Below are 20,231 nucleotides of genomic sequence, written 5' to 3'. Positions count from 1 at the left end.
CTGGCAATCAGTAACTAGTGGTGTTCCGCAGGGGTCAGTGCTGGGACCCCAACTCTTTACAATCTATAAAACCTGCAAAAGGACATAGACAGGCTAAGTGAGTGGGCAGAGATTTGGCAGATGCAATATAATGTTGGAAAGTGTGAGGTTATGCACTTTGGCAGAAAAAATCAAAGAGCAAGTTATTATCTAAATGGAGAGAAACTGCAAAGTGCTACAGTACAAAGGGATCTGGGGGTCCTGGTGCATGAAACACAAAAAGTTAGTATGCAGGTGATCAGGAAGGCCAATGGAATCTTGGCTTTTATTGCTAGGGGGATGGAGTATAAAAACAGGGAAGTCTTGCTGCAGTTATACAGGGTATTGGTGAGGCCACACCTGGAATACTGCGTGCAGTTTTGGTTTCCACATTTGAGAAAAGATATACTTGCTCTCGAGGCGGTTCAGAGAAGGTTCACTCGGTTGATTCCGGAGATGAGGGGGTTGACGTATGAGGAAAGGTTGAGTAGGTTGGGACTCTACTCATTGGAGTTCAGAAGAATGAGAGGCGATCTTATCGAAACATATAAGATTGTGAGGGGGCTTGATCGGGTGGATGCGGGGAGGATGTTTCCACTGATGGGTGAGACTAGAACTAGGGGGCATAATCTAAGAATAAGGGGCTGCCCTTTCAAAACTGAGATGAGGAGAAACTTCTTCACTCAGAGGGTAGTAAATCTATGGAATTTGCTACCCCAGAGAGCTGTGGAAGCTGCAACATTAAATAAATTTAAAATGGAGATAGACAGTTTCCTAGCAGATAAGGGAATTAGGGGTTACGGGGAGAGGGCAGGGAAGTGGACGTGAGTCTAGATTCGGATCAGCCATGATCCTATTGAATGGCGGAGCAGGCCCGAGGGGCCGTATGGCCTACTCCTGCTCCTACTTCTTGGGCCAGAAATTCGGGTCCAAATGCGTGAGTACGGTCTGGGTACTCACGCATCTAGCCGGTGGAAATGCCGGCGTTCAGCATGCACAGCGCATGCGGGGAACGCCGGCATTTCCAGTCCTCTGAACGAAGGGGTTCAGAGGCACAGCGCGTGCGACTGCACAGGCAGCGCTTGCGCAGTGAACTTCGTCGATTTCATTCATGGATTCAGTGAGGGTAAGTCCTTACAAGTTACACTTGAAAAAAGCATGTGTAAAGTTGTTCCAAGGCTGCGGAGGAAGATATATTTTATCGTGGAGCTTCTGAAAGGCAATATTTTTGTTTGGGAAAGGGAGGGAAGTTATTTTAAGAAATTTTAAGTAAGTTTTAAAGTTTAAATTTTTTTTTTTAAATGGGTTTTCAGAACGGTAGGTAGAAGGAGCAATTGTGGCTGTGTGAATGGAATGTGAAAATGAGTGTTCTAAAATGAGTAATGTAACATTTCCAGCACTTTTACGAAAGAAACTTTTCATCAGTAATAAGTAATTATGTATGTGTGTCCACATATATTCCTTTACGTATATGTATGTATGTTTTATATTCCTTTACTTATGTGTATGAATGTATGTTTTTAATTATGATTTTCCAATAAGTTACTTTCTCTGAAAGTCATAATTAAATAATACATTCATACACATAAGTAAAGGAATATATACATAACACGCAAAGGAATATATACAGACATACATACTTTCAGAAGCTCCACGATAAGAAATATCTTCCTCCGCAGCCTCTGGAGCAACTGTACCCATGCTTTTTTCATGTGTAAGTTGTAAGGACTTGACCTCACTGAAAGCATGAATGAAAGCGGCGAATTTTACTGCGCACGCGCTGCCTGTGCAGTCGCACGCGATCTGCCTCTGAACCCCTTCGTTCAGAGGACAGGAAATGCCGGTTTTCCCCACATGCACTGTGCATGCTGAAAACCGGCATTTCCTCCGGCCAGACGCGTAAGTACCCCGACCGTACTCGCGGGTTTGGAAGGGAATTACTGGGCCAACATTTTACATGTCAATAAAATGAAAAATTTAACAATTGCACGATTTGCCCCCTCGCATCTGCGACTGAGGGTCCAAGGAGGTGCATTGCGCAAGAGGTCATCGTCGTACGTATCCTCACACTGTTCCCTTTTGGGAACTGTATGAAGTGGTGGAAGGATTTATGGCCGTGATTAACGCTCATTCCGTGACCGTAACCATCTTTGAACCAGCCATTAGGGTGGTTAGTCCTATGGCGTGAGGGTTTTACGGGCTCCCACAACCCATCTGAGGGGGGGGACCACCCACACCCACGGACGCAAGTATCCCGCTGGATGTCCACCCAGAATTTATAGTTGGAGCTCCGACTCCACTTGCCGGGACTGTCTGGAGTGGGGTTCGAAACCCTACTCCTTCTGGCCCAGCGGCAGGGATGCTTACTGCTACGCAAAAGGCCCACTCCGCACAAAAGGTGACACCCATACGTTTCCTGCGCCTTTTCCCTCCCCGTGACTGGAGCCCTATGCTGCCACTTGAAAGACCAAGCTATCATCTGCCCTTTTTGCGGCGCCTTTGACTTCTCATTACCAATGATGAGCAGGCGCTGCGCCTCCACCTCCTTGAGGAGATTGCTGAGGTCATCATCAGTTCAATTGTGAGTTCTTTTAATGCCGTGAATTGTGCTCATTCCAGCCATTTCACTTTGCTAATCGGATTGGGCCTTTGGCATAGTGGTAGGATCCCCGCCGCTGGGCCAGATCAGGGTAGGGTTTCAAACCCCGCTCCAGACAGTCCCGGCAAGTGGAGTCGGAGCTCCGGCTCTAAATTCTGGGTTGGCACCCAGTGGGATATTTGTGTCCGTGGGTGTGGGTGGCCCCCCCTCCTTGTATAGCTTGTGGGAGCCCGTAAAATCTCCCGCCATAGGACTAACCGCTCTAATGGCTGGTTCAAAGATGGTTACGGTCACGGAATGAGCGTTAATCATGGCCATAAATCCTTCCGCCACTTCATACAGTTCCCCAAAGGGAACAGTGTGAAGACACGTATGACGACGACATTGCTAAATAAATAAATGGAATTTAAAAAATTCTTTTAGGGCTTTTAAAAGTCTTTAAATTGCTTTAATTCTGTTTAAAACTACTTCAGATTCTTCAAAATAATGTAAACGTTTTTAAAAGTTTATAAAAGTTACCAAAATCTTCAAAAAACTTCCAAAAACCTATTTAAACTGCTGCTTTGCATGTAAAAATGCTTAGCAGCTTGGCAGAAACATTGGGGGCGTGTCCTGTTAAACTGAGACCTCAAGGGGCGTGTCTCAGTTGCACAGCGCGCTACAGGCTTCGCGCTGGCTGCACTCCTGGGCGGCGTGACGTCATACGCTGCCCAGGATTCTTCTTTTTCAAAATCGAATTCCAGGCGTCCCTGGAGGTCAACGGCCAGCGCGTCGGGTAAGTGCACATCAGGGGCTTGCACGCGCGGCAAGCCCCCGATCTGAATTTCTGGCCCCTTATGTTCTTATGTAGTGCCTTGGGACCTTTTACATCCACCTGAGTAGGCAGATGGGGCCTGGGTTTTAACATCTCATCTGAAAAGCAGAGCATTCAAGAAATCCGTGACGAGTAGAGTACATGCTGCCTAGTGGATAAATTTAGCGACAACATTAGATCTCTGACTCCCCATACACTGTTGGGGAATATATTCTAACTAATGTGGTAGAAATTTATAGTGGGCAATAGTGTGAAACAGGCGATATCGAATCGGCAGCCTGTTTTACACTCCGCATGATTTTCTTCTCCATGTGAATGAAATAGAAAATCGAGCCTAGTGCAAAGCAGGCTGCCAATTCACGATCGCCCATTTTGTGCTTCTGCCCAAGGTGAATTACTGCCCAAGGTGAATTTGTGCCCAAATTGTTTTCAAGTGATAATCAAACTGCCATTCCTCCCCCCCCCCCATTTTATCTTCCATGATTCTCCATCCACTAAAACCGAAAATACTGGGGAGTCAGCTCGCGATCGCCCGATTATGCAGTCCTGTGGGTGATGCCCTGCACTGGGAGCATGCATTCAGAAAATTGGCTCGACAGTGTAGACGGGATGTCACAGAGCTCAAGGCTCCAATTGATGCATTTAAAAAAAATTGTGCAGTATTATCCCAATGACAAGAGGCTGAATAAAGGAAACAACAACAACATCTTGCATTTATATTGCCCTTTAATATAGCAAAACATCTCAAGGTGCGTCATAGAAGCGTAATCAGACACAAAAAAAATGCAAGACAAAGAAAGAGGGGTGACCAAAATCTTGGTAGAAGAGGTGGGTTTTAAGGAGGGTCTTGAAGGAGGAGGGAGGCGGAGGTGTTTAGGGAGGGTGTTTCAGCGCACAGGGCCCGGACGGCTGATGGCGGGGCCAGCAATGGTGGGACAGAGGAAGCTGGGGTTGCACAAGATGCCAGAATTGGAGGAGCAAAGAATTTTCTTGTCCTCTCTAAGCAAGAAAGGATGGTTGTAGGGGACTGGAAAGAGCCATAAATAGAAAAAAATAATTTAGGGGAAGACAAGACCTTGAACTCACCAATCAAAATGTTTTCATGCATTGGAAAACCTTTTAACAATAATTATTATATAATGAAGTGAAATCTTGTGACTGATTTTGAAATTTCCAAGTATTGAAGTAACAGCAGCTCTTAACAGCCTCTGTTAAAATTGTATTCATCTTTTTGGCAAAAGTGACAAGATCATTACTTGTATCAGTATATGGCAGTTAGAGCAAAGGGGCTGGAAGCTGTTAGCGCCATTCCTTATGTTGACTATTTCAGGAAATGAGGGTTGTACCACAAAGCGTAACATTTCTATCATTAGAATTCTATGTAGGGTAAATACACTGGAAAGATATTCTTTACAAAAATCACTAATCTGGAACTAGCAACTAGAGCTTGACTGCGCACTCTTAATAAATGCCTGGAACTTGTTAATGTGGTTAAATTATGCATCTATAGTAGGGCATCCCTGATGTTAGTCATTGATATGAAACATACTTGATGCTCCATTTCCTGCCCGCTCCATTATTTGTACTGTAGTTGGAATTTATTTCAACATTTTGAGTTGTAGCTGCTTGTGCATGGGCCTATTTAAATAAGTAGGCCAAACTTTTATTTAATTTGTTCTCAGAAAGCTGAGTATTGGTAATAATGAAGGCATTCTGGCCCTGTAGTGTCAACTCTCCTCTGCTAGCAAAGGTTTCCTTTCGCAAGGGTTCTCAGCCATTTTGCTTCTGAGGCCCTTCCCCTCCCGTGTTACAAAAATTTCATGGACCCCCTGTAACACAACACAAGTATTTTTTTTTGTACAAATTTAGCTGTACGATTAAACATATATATTTTTGTTTTACTTACATAATGTGACTAGACGATTGATCGCATAATCTCCAGCGCAGTACTGAGGGAGTGCTGCATTGAGAGAGGTTGTGCTAAGTGAACCGAACAACCAGATTGGCCACATCTAACCCAAAAGTGTGAGTTAGGCAAAGATTATTGGTCAGGAGGGTAGCAGATTGAGACGACGGAAACCAGAGTTTCTATTGGTTATTTTTGGCGGACCCCTTGAAACCTTCTCGAGGAACCCTAGGGGGCCATGGACCCGTAGTTGAGAACCCCTGTCCTATAGAACTCCTAACCTCTTTTTGAACTGGTGTTCATGTCTTACAGTGGAAAAGAACCTTCAGTACTTGTGTGTGGAATACAATCTTGATCTCCCCATTTAATTTGCCATGACCTCTGATTGTAAATGGCTTTATTGTCACTAGACTGTGCTTGTAAATCTCTTCCTCCTTTCTCACTTTGTAATTTGTTTTCTTCCTGTGTCGTTCACCAGGCAAGCGATTTACTCCCAGGTTTCTACTAAAGTCAGTCTCGACCAGATGGGAGGACGGAACTGCAAGACTCTCTTCTTTTTCTCTTTTGGTTTGCCTATTGTTCGTGTAATAAGGGTAAACTTGTTCAATGTGCCCCATTGCTTTTGCCATGTCAAGTTAGATGCAGTAAATTGTGCCTGTTGCAGCATCTACTCTAGCTGCTCTCACCACAACCAGTATGTCCCCCTCTTAACCCCAGAAGAGATTGCAGTTTTTGAACTGATGTTGTTTAATGCTAGCATCAGCACCCACTAAATAGGTTTGTGAGTTTCACCAAGACCATTGCCCAGAGATGGGAAAGCAATTACATCATCAGTTATCAGTCTCAACATTACTTCACAGTTTACAGAAAGCCAATGATTAATCATGAAATAGTCAACAGATGTAATGTGTCTGGCGAATCTGGTGGCAAACCAAGTCAAATCCAGAAGTGTGAAAGGAGTGATTTGTACTCGCTTTTCCATCCACATTAATAGAATAGCTGCTACTTTGCCTACAGTACTTTTTTTTGATTTTGCACTGCATTGGCCAGGCTGCAGAGTTTTGTTGTATTCACTGTCACCCTTAAGGTGGAAGAACCTGAAGTATAATCCTACACCAAGTCCCGCTCACCCATCAGTCCTGTGTTGCTGACCTACATTGGCTCCCTGTCCCCCAAAACCTCAAATTGAAAAAAATCTCATCCTCCTGCTTAAACAACAACAACTTGCATTTATATAGCACCTTTGATGTAGTAAAACATCCCAAGGCTTAATCCCTTAATGGCCTCGTCCCCTCCCTATCTCTGTAACCTCTTGCAGCCCCACAACCTGCGTTCCTCCTACACTGACCTCTTGTGAATCCCCCACTTCTTTCGCCCCACCATTGGTAGCCGTGCCTTCGGCCATCTCGGTCCCTTGCTCTGGAATTCCTTTCCTAAACCACTTTGCCTCTCCCTCCATCCTTTAAGATGCTACTTAAAACCTACCTCTCTGACCAAGTTTTTAGTTGCACCTCCTAATATCTCCTCCTTTGACCTTGATGTCCATTTTTGTACTGTTATGCTTTTGTGAAGCACATTTCTACCTTAAAGGCACTATATAAATGCAAGTTGTTGTATAGCAAGGGCAGCAACTTTCATTTGCTCAGTGCCTTCCCTGAATGGCCAGAATGTGACATTTTGAAATTTGGAGTCAAACTAAATTAAATCTAGAAGTACGAGACAAGTGATTTGTACTTACTTTTCCATCATAAGAACATAAGAAATAGGAGCAGGAGTCGGCCAATCGGCCCCTCGAGCCTGCTCCACCATTCAATAAGATCATGGCTGATCTGATCCTAACCTCAAATCTTCTATCACTCTCCATCCACCCGAACCCATGTGATCTCCCGGGAGAGGCGAAAAACCAGATAAAGACCCAATGGCCAATTTCGGAGAAAAAAATCTGGGAAATTCCTCTCCGACCCATCTAGGCGATCGAAATTCTTCCAGGAGATCACCCTGTCCCTATATTTTCTACAGTACTTACCTTCTGTAAAGGCGATCTCCACCCCAGCCAGGAACAGGAATAAAACCATCTCCTGAAATCTAACACAGAATTAGAACACAGTAGGAGCAGAACCAGGCTACACGGCCCCTGGGCGCACTCCACTACCCACAGGGCCATGACCATTCCGAACCTAGACTCATGCCCAATTTCCTGCCTGCTCCCCGTAACCCTTAATTCCCTTTACTTCCATGAAACTATCTATTTCTGTTTTAAATTTATTTAATGATGTAACTTCCACAGCTTTCTGGGGCAGCAAATTCCACAAACCTACCACCCTCTGAGTGAAGAAGTTTCTCCTCATCTCAGTTTTGAAAGAGCAGCCCCTTATTTTAAGATTATGCCCCCTAGTTCTAGTTTCACCCATCATTGGGAACATCCTCACCGCATCCACCCAATCAAGCCCCTTCACAATCTTATATGTTTCAATAAGATCGCCTCTCATTCTTCTGAACTCCAATGAGTAGAGTCCCAATCTACTCAACCTCTCCTCATATGACCACCCCCTCATCCCCGGGATTAACCGAGTGAACCTTCTTTGTACTGACTCGAGAGCAAGTATGTCTTTTAAGTATGGACACCAAAACTGTATGCAGTATTCCAGGTGCGGTCTCACCAATACCTTGTACAACTGCAACAATACCTCCCTGTTTTTATATTCCATCCCCCTAGCAATAAAAGCCAACATTCCATTGGCCTTCTTGATCACTTGCTGCACCTGCATACTAACTTTTTGAGTTTCGTGCACCAGGACCCCCAGATCCCTTTGTACTGCAGTACTTTCCAGTTTCTTGCCATTAAGATAATAACTTGCTCTATGATTTTTCCTGCCAAAGTGCATAACCTCACACTTTCCAGTATTGTATTCCATCTGCCAAATCTCTGCCCACTTACTTAGCCTGTCTATGTCCCTTTGCAGGTTTTTTATGTCCTCGTCACTCACTACTTTCCGTCCCATCTTTGTATCATCTGCAAACTTTGATATGTTACACTCGGTCCCCTCCTCCAAATCGTTAATATAGATTGTAAAGAGTTGGGGACCCAGCACTGACCCCTGCGGAACACCACTAGTTACTGGTTGCCAATCTGAGAACGAACCATTTATCCCAACTCTCTGCTTTCTGTTAGAGAGCCAATCCTCCACCCACGCCAGAATATTACCCCCAATCCCGTGATTTTTTTATCTTGAGCAATAATCTTTTGTGTGGCACCTTGTCAAATGCCTTTTGGAAGTCTAAATACACTACGTCCACTGGTTCCCCTTTATCCACCCTGTATGTTACTTCCTCAAAAAACTCCAGCAAATTTGTCAAACATGACTTCCCCTTCATGAAACCATGCTGAGTTTGTCCTATTAAATTATGTTTATCCAAATGTCCCGTTACTGTCTCCTTAATAATGGACTCTAACATTTTACCAACCACAGATGTTAGGCTAACAGGTCTATAGTTTCCAGCCTTCTGCCTACTACCCTTTTTAAATAAGGGTGTTACATTAGCAGTTTTCCAATCTGCCAGGACCTTTGCTGAGTCCAGTGAGTTTTGGAAAATTATTACCAATGCATCCACAATCCCTACCGCTACTTCCCTCAAGACCCTAGGATGCAAGCCATCAGGTCCAGGGGATTTATCCGCCTTGAGTCCCATTATTTTACCAAGTACCACTTCCTTAGTGATTTTAATCGTATTTAGTTCCTCCCCCCCTAGAGCCCCCTGTTTGTCCAGTGTTGGGATATTCTTAGTGTCCTCTACTGTAAAGACTGATACAAAATAATTGTTCAGTGTTTTTGCCATCTCCATGTTTCCCACCATTAATTTCCCGGTCTCATCCTCTAAGGGACCAACATTTACTTTAGCCACCCTTTTTCTTTTTATATAACTATAGAAACTTTTACTGTCTGTTTTTATATTTTTTGCTAATTTACTTTCATAATCTATCTTCCCTTTCTTAATCAATCTTTTAGTTATTTTTTGCTGTCTTTTAAAGACTTCCCAATCTTCCATCCTCCCACTAGATTTGGCTACCTTATATGCCCTTGTTTTTAGTCGGATACTATCCTTAATTACTTTACTTAGCCACGGATGGCTATCTTTTCTTTTACACCCTTTTTTCCTCAGTGGAATATATTTTTTTTGGAAGTTGTAAAATAACTCCTTAAATGTACACCACTGATCATGTACCGTCTTACTCTTTAACCTATTTTCCCAGTCCACTCTAATCAATTCCGCTCTCATACCTTCATAGCCTCCTTTATTCAAGCTCAGCACGCTTGTTTGAGATCCAACCTTCTCACCCTCTAATTGAATATGGAGCTCAACCATGTTATGGTCACTCATTCCAAGGGGACCCTTTACTAGGACATTTTTAATTAATCCTGTCTCATTACACAGGACCAAATCTAAGGTTGCTTGCCCCCTGGTCGGTTCAGTTACATGCTGCTCAAGAAACTCATCCCTAATACACTCAATGAACTCATCCTCAAGGCTGCTCTGCCCAATTTGATTTGTCCCAAGAAGCAAAACCCATTTCTCCCACACCAGTCTTTGAGCCACGCAGTTAACTCTTTAATTTTATTTATCCTAGCCATATTCGCTTGTGGCTCAGGCAATAACCCAGAGATTATTACCCTTGAGGTTCTGTTTTTTAATTTGACCCCTAGCTGCTCATACTCCTTTAACAGAACCATCTTCCTTGTCCTATCTACGTCGTTTGTACCAACATGGACCACGACAACTGGATCCTCCCCCTCCCACTCCAAGTTTCTTTCCAGCCCAGAAGAGATGTCTTTAACCCTGGCACCGGGCAGGCAACACAGCCTTCGGGACTCCCGCTCTTGACTGCAGAGAACCCTATCTATCCCCCTAATGATACTATCCCCTACCACTACAACATTTCTTTTTACTCCCTCCACTTGAATCGACCCCTGTACCACGGTGCTGTGGCCAGGTTGCTCATCCTCCCTGCAGTCCCCGCTCCCGCCCTCACAGGGAGTAAGAACCTCGATCCTGCTGGACAAGAACAAGGGCTGCGTCTCCTTCAACACTACATCCTGGATCCCTGTACCTTCCTCACTCGTAGTCACACCGTCCTGTCCCTGACTACGGACTACATCTGCAGTAATTAACTTCATAGGTGTGACCATCTCCTGAAACATAGAGTCCAGGAACTTCTCCCCCTCCCTGATGTGTCGCAGTGTCTGAAGCTCGGTCTCAAGCTCCATAACATGGAACTTGAGTTCCTCTAGCAGCAAACACTTGTCGCAGATGTAATCACCGTGAGCCTCAGTGGGGACCACCGGCTCCCACATCTCACAACAGTAACACATCACCTGCTCCATTCTATATAATTAATTAAATTTCTTATTATTAGTTATGAAGACCCTGCCCGGATATAGATGATAATGTCACACCACTATTCAAAGGGCTTACCAACTTAAAGGTATAAAAGAGAAGAGAAGGAAGAAAACCAACCAACCAGCTGATCACCAACCTCCTCCTTGAATACTGTCTGTGGGGCCTGTTTGGTTGACTCGTCTCGCTGCTCCACCTCCGCAGTGCTGTCCAAGTTGTAAAATAACTCCTTAAATGTACACCACTGATCATGTACCGTCTTACCCTTTAATCTATTTTCCCAGTCCATTCTAATCAATTCTGCTCTCATACCTTCATAGTCTCCTTTATTCAAGCTCAGCACGCTTGTTTGAGATCCAACCTTCTCACCCTCTAATTGAATATGGAACTCAACCATGTTATGGTCACTCATTCCAAGGGGATCCTTTACTCGGACATTTTTAATTAATCCTGTCTCATTACACAGGACCAAATCTAAGGTTGCTTGCCCCCTGGTCGGTTCAGTTACATACTGCTCAAGAAACCCATCCCTAATACACTCAATGAACTCATCCTCAAGGCTGCTCTGCCCAATTTGATTTGTCCAGTTAATATGATAATTAAAATCCCCCATAATTATAGCTGTTCCCTTATTACAAGCCTCAACTATTTCCTGATTAATACTCCGTCCAACAGAGTTGCAACTGTTCGGAGGCCTATAGACTACACCCACTAGTGTTTTTTTCCCCTTATTATTCCTTATCTCCACCCAAACTGTTTCACTATCCTGCTCCTTTGACCCAATATCATTTCTCTATTATAGTGATTCCTTCCTTTTTTAACATAGCCACCCCACCTCCTCTCCCTTCCTGCCTGTCCTTCCTGATTGTTAAATAACCTGGTATGTTTAATTCCCAGTCATGGTCACCCTGCAGCCATGTTTCTGTAATGGCCACAAGATCATACCCATATGTCGTTATTTGTGCCGTTAACTCATTCATTTTGTTATGAATGCTACGTGCATTCAGATAAAGAACTTTCAAATATGTTTTGTGACACTTAGTTCCTGTTTTTTCCCTTTTTAGTACTTTACTTCTTGCTCCATACCTTCTGTCCCTTCCTGACACATTCTGTTTTTTAATTCCCCCACTGCTACCTAAGTCTATGACCTTCTCTGTTGTCATTTCTATTATTTGATCTCGAGAAACCTCCCCCCCACTAATTAGTTTAAAGCCCTCTCTACAGCCCTAGTTATATGATTCGCCAGGACTCTAGTCCCAGCACTGGCCAAGTGGAGTCCGTCCCAACGGAACAGCTCCCTCCTGTCCCAGTATTGGTGCCAGTGTCCCAAGAAGCAAAACCCATTTCTCCCACACCAGTCTTTGAGCCACGCATTTAACTCTTTAATTTCACAGAGCTGTCAAACGATGACAATTCATTTTGACAGATGAAACGTCATACGTTGACGTGCTCTGCAACCGGCTGTCCCTTAATTGGCCTGCTAAGTCTGCTGGGCGGGCTTAACAAGGTCAATCAAGGGAAAATAGCGTGGGTTGGCCACAAATCGATGGGAGGCGGGACATCGACCCAACAAGCAGCAATCCCGCCTCCAACACGACCCATTCACAAAATTGTCCCATTGTTTCTAATTACATAGGAGACAACTTTCAACTTTGACGGCGTGGGAAACAAGTGATATCACATCGTCTGCCTGTTATAGACCCCACCCAGTTTCCCTTTGCATCAAACTATTTTTCAGGGTATAAGGACTAAAAACATTTCATCATCTACTAATGGCTTTCATTTTTAGCAATCAGCACATTAATAAAGTAACCCTATTGAGCAATTTAAATGTTTATTTTAAGGTATTGATTTATTTTGAAGTACAGTGAAGATTTACTAGAATTATCGCAGGAAGTATGCGTTATGATGAAAAGCCTAGGGGATTGTGGGTGTCCCAAAACTTGGGTGGAAATTCCAAAAATTGTGTTTGAAATACTGTTTGGGGGAGGGGGGAATTTTGTGAAAGCAAAATAATGAGTGGAACCTGGATAAGGTCTTAGAGCCACCTAATGGTTGGAGGCCTGTTACAATGTCAGCTGTGGCTCAGTGGTAGCACTCTTGTTCTTACTGAGTCTAGAAGGTTGTGGGTTCAAATCCCACTCCAGGGACTTGAGCACATAATCTAGGCTGACATTTCGGTGCGGTACTGAGGGAGTGCTGCAAGGTTGGAGGTCCCATCTTTCGGATGAAGCATTAAACCAAGTCCCCTTCTGCCCTTTTGGGTGGACGTAAAAGATCCCATGGCACTATTTCAAAGAAGAGCAGGGGCATTTTCCCCAGTGTCCTGGCCAATATTTACCCCCTCAAACAACATTTTTAAAAAGATTATCCGGTCATTATCACATTGCTGTTTGTGGGGCCTTGCTGTGCGCAAATTGGCTGCCGCGTTTCTACATTACAACAGCAATTTTTCAAAGTACTTCATTGGTTGTAAAGCACATTGGGACAACCTGAGGTTGTGAAAAGCACTATATAAATGCAAGCTCTTTTTTCTTTTCTTTCTCCCTTCCCTCCCTCCCACTCATCCTTCTTCACGGAGGATTCTGCCAATGTTGTCTCTGAACAGCTGGTTATTTCCCATAATCCAGTTGTGACTGACTGCCCCCACAGTGGCTGAGATCAAACATAGAAACATAGAAGATAGGAGCAGGAGTAGGCCTTTCGGCCCCTCGAGCCTGCTCCGCCATTCAATGAGGTCATGGCTGATCATCCAAACTCAGTACCCTGTCCCTGCTTTCTCCCCATATCCCTTGATCCCTTTAGCCTTAAGAAATATATCTAACTCCTTTTTGAATATATTTAATGAATTGGCCTCAACTGCCTTCTGTGGTAGAGAATTCCACAGGTTCACCACTCTCTGGGTGAAGAAATTCCTCCTCATTTCTGTCGTAAATGGCTTGCCCTTTATCCTTAAACTGTGACTCCTGGTTCTGGACTCCCTGGCCATCGGGAACATCCTTCCTGCATCTAGTCTGTCTAGTCCTGTTCGAATTGTATAAGTTTCAATGCGATCCCCTCTCATTCTTTTAAACTCCAGCGAATATAAGACCAATCGACCCAATCTCTCCTCATATGTCATTCCTGCCATCCCAGGTATCAGCCTGGTGAATCTTTGCTGCACTCCCTCCATGGCAAGAACATCCTTCCTCAGATAATGTCCAAGCACCTCAGTAAACTTTCCCCCTTTCAGCCCAAAACATAATTCTCCCCCCACAACACAAACAATTACATTTATTTAAAACTTTTTATAGTACAGTTAATAAACCAAATATTCTGTACCCAGTTTCTGCCATGTAGGCGACAGAATTAACCCAGTCTCTGACTGCAAACACAAATAGTCTGGTGGCAGTACCTTTTGTAAATGGCATATAAAGGTTCGATCATTACCGATAGATGAATACTTTACATGTATACTTTTAATATGACTTTGGAGGAGATCTCATTTAGCCATTCAATTCTACTTCTGTTCCATTCATCAATTTCAGTATTTTACTCATTATGGATGTGGCAAATCTGGAAATTATTTTGATGCTTCCAATATGTGTACATTAATAACAACAGAAAATGCTGGAAAAACTCAGCAGGTCAGGCAACATCCGTGGAGAGAAATTTGAGTTGACGTTTCGGGTTGGACCCTTCTTCAAAACTGGAAAGAAAAGAAACTGGATCGGAGGCAGGGCTGCGATCGGACAAAAGAATAAAAGAAACAAAAGAAGTAAAAGAGATTAGAAGCTAGATGAGATGGTGATAGGCTGGGATTAGGTGTAAAGTGTACTGGCGAAAGATAGCTGCCAGGTGTGAGAGAGAAACAAAAGGAAAGGGGGGGGGGGGGGGGAAAGGAGTGGAACAATTACAAGAGAAAATGAAATGGGGGCCGAGCTTATGATCTGAAATTGTTGAACTCGATATTGAGTCCGGAAGGCTGCAGACTGCCTAATCGGAAGATGAGGTGCTGTTCCTCGAGTTTACGTTGAGCTTCCGTGGAACAATACAGGAGGCCAAGGACGGTGAGGTCCGAGTGGGAATGGAGCGGTGAATTAAAATGACAGGCGACCGGAAGCTCGGGGTCACCCTTACGGACTGAACGGAGGTGTTCCGCAAAGCGGTCACCCAATCTGCGTTTGGTTTCCCCAATGTAGAGGAGACCGCATCGTGAGCAGCGAATACAGTATACTAGATTGCGAGAAGTACAAGTAAATCGCTGTTTCACCTGGAAGGGGTGTTTGGGGCCCTGGACAGTGGGAAGGGGGGAGGTATAGGGGCAGGTGTTACATCTCCTCCGCTTGCACGGGAAGGTGCCAGGCGAAGAGGAAGGGCTGTTTGGGGTGATAGAGGAGTGGACTAGGGTGTCTCGGAGGGAGCGGTCCCTGCGGAATGCTGAAAGGGGAGGGGAGGGGAAGATACGTTTGGTGGTGGGATCACTTTGGAGGTAGCGGAAATGCCGGAGGATGATCCGTTGAATGTGGAGGCTGGTGGGGTGAAAGGTGAGGACAAGGGGAACCCTATCGTGGTTCCGGGAGGGAGGGGCAGGGGTGAGGGCAGAAGTGCGGGAGATAGAACTGACACGGTCGAGGGCAGTGTCAACCACAGTAGAGGGGAATCCTCGGTTGCGGAAAAAGGAAGACATGTCTGAAGCACTGGTGTGGAAGGTGGCGTCGTCGGAGCAGATACGGCGGAGGCGGAGAAACTGGGAGAATGGAATAGAGTCCTTACAGGAAGCGGGGTGGGAGGAAGTGTAGTCCAGGTAGCTGTGGGAGTCAGTGGGCTTGTAGTAAATATTGGTCGATAACCTATCCCCAGAGATGGAGACGGAGAAGTCGAGGAAGGGAAGGGAAGAGTCCGAGATGGACCATGTGAAGGTGAGGGAAGGGTGGAAATTGGAGGCAAAGTGAATGAAATTGTCAAGTTCGGGGCGAGAGCAGGAAACGGCACCGATACAGTCATCAATGTATCGGAAAAAGAGGTGAGGGAGGGGACCCGAGTAGGACTGGAACAAAGATTGTTCCACATAGCCCACGAAAAGGCAGGCATAGCTAGGACCCATGCGGGTACGTACCCATGGCAACACCTTTGATTTGGAGGAAATGAGTGGAGTTAAAGGAGAAGTTGTTCAATGTGAGAACAAGTTCAGCCAGGCGGAGGAGGGTGGTGGTGGATGGGGACTGGTCGGGCCTCTGTTCAAGGAAGAAGCGGAGCGCCCTCAGGCCATCCGGGTGGGAGATGGAGGTGTAGAGGGATTGTACGTCCATGGTGAAAAGGAAGTGGTTGGGGCCAGGAAACTGGAAACTGTTAAAGTGGCGGAGGGCGTCCGAAGAGTCGCGGATGTAGGTGGGAAGAGACTGGACAAGGGGAGAAAAGATAGAGTCAAGATAGGAAGAGGTAAGTTCTGTAGGGCAAGAACAGGCTGAAACGATGGGTCTACCAAGGCAGTCCTGTTTGTGGATCTTGGGAAGGAGGTAGAAGCGGGCTGTGCGGGGTTGGGGAACTATGAGGTTGGTGGCAGCAGGGGGAAGATCTCCAGAGGAGATGAGGTCAGTGACAGTCTTGGAAACGGTGGTTTGATGTTCGGTAGTGGGGTCATGGTCCAGGTGGAGGTAGGAGGAGGTGTCGGAGAGTTGGCGTTCAGCTTCCGCTAGGTAGAGGTCAGTACGCCAAACAACAACAGCACCACCCTTGTCAGCGGGTTTAATGACAATGTCAGGGTTGGATCTAAGAGAATGGAGTGCTGCACGTTCAGAGGGAGGTAGGTTGGAGTGAGTGAGGGGAGCAGAAAAATGGAGACGGCCGATGTCACGGCGGCAGTTAGCGATGAAAAGATCTAGAGAGGGTAAGAGGCCAGGGGGAGGGGTCCAGGTAGAACGGGAATTCTGCAAGCGGGAGAAAGGGTCAGTTGTGCGGGGGGAAGACTCCTGGCCAGTGAAGTGGGCATGGAGATGAAGGCGGCGGAAAAATAGCTCAACGTCGTGCCGAGCTCGAAATTCATTGAGGTGGGGGCGTAAGGGGATGAAGCTCAGGCCTTTGCTGAGGACTGATCGTTCAGGGTCAGAGAGTGGAAGGTCAGAGGGGATAGTGAAAACGCGGCAGGGGGTGGGATTGGGAGAAGGGGGGTCAGAGGAAAGTGAAGGGGAAGAAGGTTCCGGAGGGGCGTTGGTGTCCAAGAGTTGATGAAGCTTGCGATCCTTGACATCGGAAAGGAAGGAGAAAAGTTATTTGTTGAAGCGTCGGATGAGTCGAAGGATGAAATGGAACTGTGGACCCGGACAGCTTTGAGATAGAGTGCGTCGGTGTTGCTGAAGAGAGAAGTCGAGTGTGTTCATGTGGCGCCGCATGGCGTTGAGCGTGGATCTCAGGATGCGGCGAGAGCAGTAGTTCGAGGAACGATGAATATCTTGGAGATATTTGTAATCCTGGGTGGATCCGAAGCACGAAGGGTGGAAGTTTAGTTGGAATCCACGTGGAGTAAGTCGGAACCGGAGACAGTTGCTGAGGAAAATGATGTGGCTGTGAAACCGAGGACCCGCATGGGTCCTAGCTATGCCTGCCTTTTCGTGGGCTATGTGGAACAATCTTTGTTCCAGTCCTACTCGGGTCCCCTCCCTCACCTCTTTTTCCGATACATTGATGACTGTATCGGTGCCGTTTCCTGCTCTCGCCCCGAACTTGACAATTTCATTCACTTTGCCTCCAATTTCCACCCTTCCCTCACCTTCACATGGTCCATCTCGGACTCTTCCCTTCCCTTCCTCGACTTCTCCGTCTCCATCTCTGGGGATAGGTTATCGACCAATATTTACTACAAGCCCACTGACTCCCACAGCTACCTGGACTACACTTCCTCCCACCCCGCTTCCTGTAAGGACTCTATTCCATTCTCCCAGTTTCTCCGCCTCCGCCGTATCTGCTCCGACGACGCCACCTTCCACACCAGTGCTTCAGACATGTCTTCCTTTTTCCGCAACCGAGGATTCCCCTCTACTGTGGTTGACACTGCCCTCGACCGTATCAGTTCTATCTCCCGCACTTCTGCCCTCACCCCTGCCCCTCCCTCCCGGAACCACGATAGGGTTCCCCTTGTCCTCACCTTTCACCCCACCAGCCTCCACATTCAACGGATCATCCTCCGGCATTTCCGCTACCTCCAAAGTGATCCCACCACCAAACGTATCTTCCCCTCCCCTCCCCTTTCAGCATTCCGCAGGGACCGCTCCCTCCGAGACACCCTAGTCCACTCCTCTATCACCCCAAACAGCCCTTCCTCTTCGCCTGGCACCTTCCCGTGCAAGCGGAGGAGATGTAACACCTGCCCCTATACCTCCCCCCTTCCCACTGTCCAGGGCCCCAAACACCCCTTCCAGGTGAAACAGCGATTTACTTGTACTTCTCGCAATCTAGTATACTGTATTCGCTGCTCACGATGCGGTCTCCTCTACATTGGGGAAACCAAACGCAGATTGGGTGACCGCTTTGCGGAACACCTCCGTTCAGTCCGTAAGGGTGACCCCGAGCTTCCGGTCGCCTGTCATTTTAATTCACCGCTCCATTCCCACTCGGACCTCACCGTCCTTGGCCTCCTGTATTGTTCCACGGAAGCTCAACGTAAACTCGAGGAACAGCACCTCATCTTCCGATTAGGCAGTCTGCAGCCTTCCGGACTCAATATCGAGTTCAACAATTTCAGATCATAAGCTCGGCCCCCATTTCATTTTCTCTTGTAATTGTTCCACTCCTTTCCCCCCCCCCCCCCCCTTTCCTTTTGTTTCTCTCTCACACCTGGCAGCTATCTTTCGCCAGTACACTTTACACCTAATCCCAGCCTATCACCATCTCGTCTAGCTTCTAATCTCTTTTACTTCTTTTGTTTCTTTTATTCTTTTGTCCGATCGCAGCCCTGCCTCCGATCCAGTTTCTTTTCTTTCCAGTTTTGAAGAAGGGTCCAACCCGAAACGTCAACTCAAATTTCTCTCCACGGATGTTGCCTGACCTGCTGAGTTTTTCCAGCATTTTCCGTTGTTATTTCGGATTTCCAACATCTGCAGTATTTTGCTATCGTACATGTGTACATTAATGGTAGGTTTGTTGAGCTCCTTTTATTAATATAGCCCATTTAATATTGTCTTCTGGAAAATTGAGTGTGATGATGGGATCTATTTTTTAAATATAAAAACTCAAAATTTTCTTCCCACATTTTCCTTCCCTGAATTTTTAGTTTTGCAATTATTTTGCTTAAAAGCTCAGGCACACTGTTGAGGCCGAAGTGAGGAAGCTGAAGTGCGGCACCTGGTCAGGGAGTGTTTGCTGAGAGCGGAGGCCTGAAATTTTCCATTCACCAGGCACTAACGTTCCTTGTTTCGATGAGCACCAAATTCACGTTGTGGCAGGGGGAGCAATGAACAAAGAGTTGTATCTTAAAAACAAAACACTTTTATTCTTGGCTTGCAGGTTATTTCATCCATGATTTTGCAGACATGCTCTGGAACCAGAAGCTTCGGCATTCCTGGGAACTACTCTTCCACCATGCTGTGGTAAGCTGCTTCTTCACTGCTGTACAATAGCTTTCAGCAAGCTCAGTCCTCCTTTGCCTCGGATCTTGTGTACGTACACAACTCAGTCAGTCTCACCCAGCAGGCCCTTTCATCACTGCAGCGTGGGTGGTATTATCCACCCCTGAGTAAACCGTAATCCACATCACCGTGGCATCTTTTAACCCATTGTGTATTTACTGATGGCCAGCCCGGTGCTTATGATATGTTCTTCTGAAGTACTTCCGTATAGTAGAGCTAATATGCCCAGATTTGCAGCAAATAGCTGGAGGTTTCCAAATGCTATTCAGGTAGTTGTTCATGTGAGTGTGGGATGACTGTTCAATATGTGAGTGTGGGGTGACTGTTCAATATGTGTGTGTGCCTGACTGTTCAATATGTGTGTGTGGGATGACTGTTCAATATGTGTGTGTGGGATGACTGTTCAATATGTGAGTGTGGGATGACTGTTCAATATGTGAGTGTGGGATGACTGTTCAATATGTGAGTGTGGGATGACTGTTCAATATGTGTGTGTGGGATGACTGTTCAATATGTGTGTGTGCCTGACTGTTCAATATGTGAGTGTGGGATGACTGTTCAATATGTGAGTGTGCCTGACTGTTCAATATGTGTGTGTGGGATGACTGTTCAATATGTGAGTGTGGGATGACTGTTCAATATGTGTGTGTGCCTGACTGTTCAATATGTGTGTGTGGGATGACTGTTCAATATGTGAGTGTGGGATGACTGTTCAATATGTGTGTGTGCCTGACTGTTCAATATGTGTGTGTGGGATGACTGTTCAATATGTGTGTGTGCCTGACTGTTCAATATGTGTGTGTGGGATGACTGTTCAATATGTGTGTGTGCCTGACTGTTCAATATGTGTGTGTGGGATGACTGTTCAATATGTGAGTGTGGGATGACTGTTCAATA

The 20,231-nt window shown here is 45.8% G+C and overlaps 1 protein-coding gene across 1 annotated transcript in view; it reads left to right on the top strand.

The window, feature by feature from the left end:
* The window catches only part of tlcd2 (TLC domain containing 2), a 69,090-nt gene that overhangs the window by 4,445 nt on the left and 44,414 nt on the right, over positions 1-20,231 (top strand). The window contains exon 3 of the mRNA XM_085965053.1: positions 19,213-19,295. Within this exon, the coding sequence (XP_085821179.1) occupies positions 19,213-19,295 (83 nt within the window). The remainder of the gene's footprint in view (positions 1-19,212; positions 19,296-20,231) is intronic.

The sequence above is a fragment of the Somniosus microcephalus genome, chromosome 22 (genome assembly GCF_052327205.1).
Source record: "Somniosus microcephalus isolate GS21.2 chromosome 22, FLI_Smic_1.0, whole genome shotgun sequence".
Taxonomy (NCBI): domain Eukaryota; kingdom Metazoa; phylum Chordata; class Chondrichthyes; order Squaliformes; family Somniosidae; genus Somniosus; species Somniosus microcephalus.
Note: the sequence above shows the minus strand (reverse complement) of the source record. Positions and strands in the feature narration are given on the sequence as shown.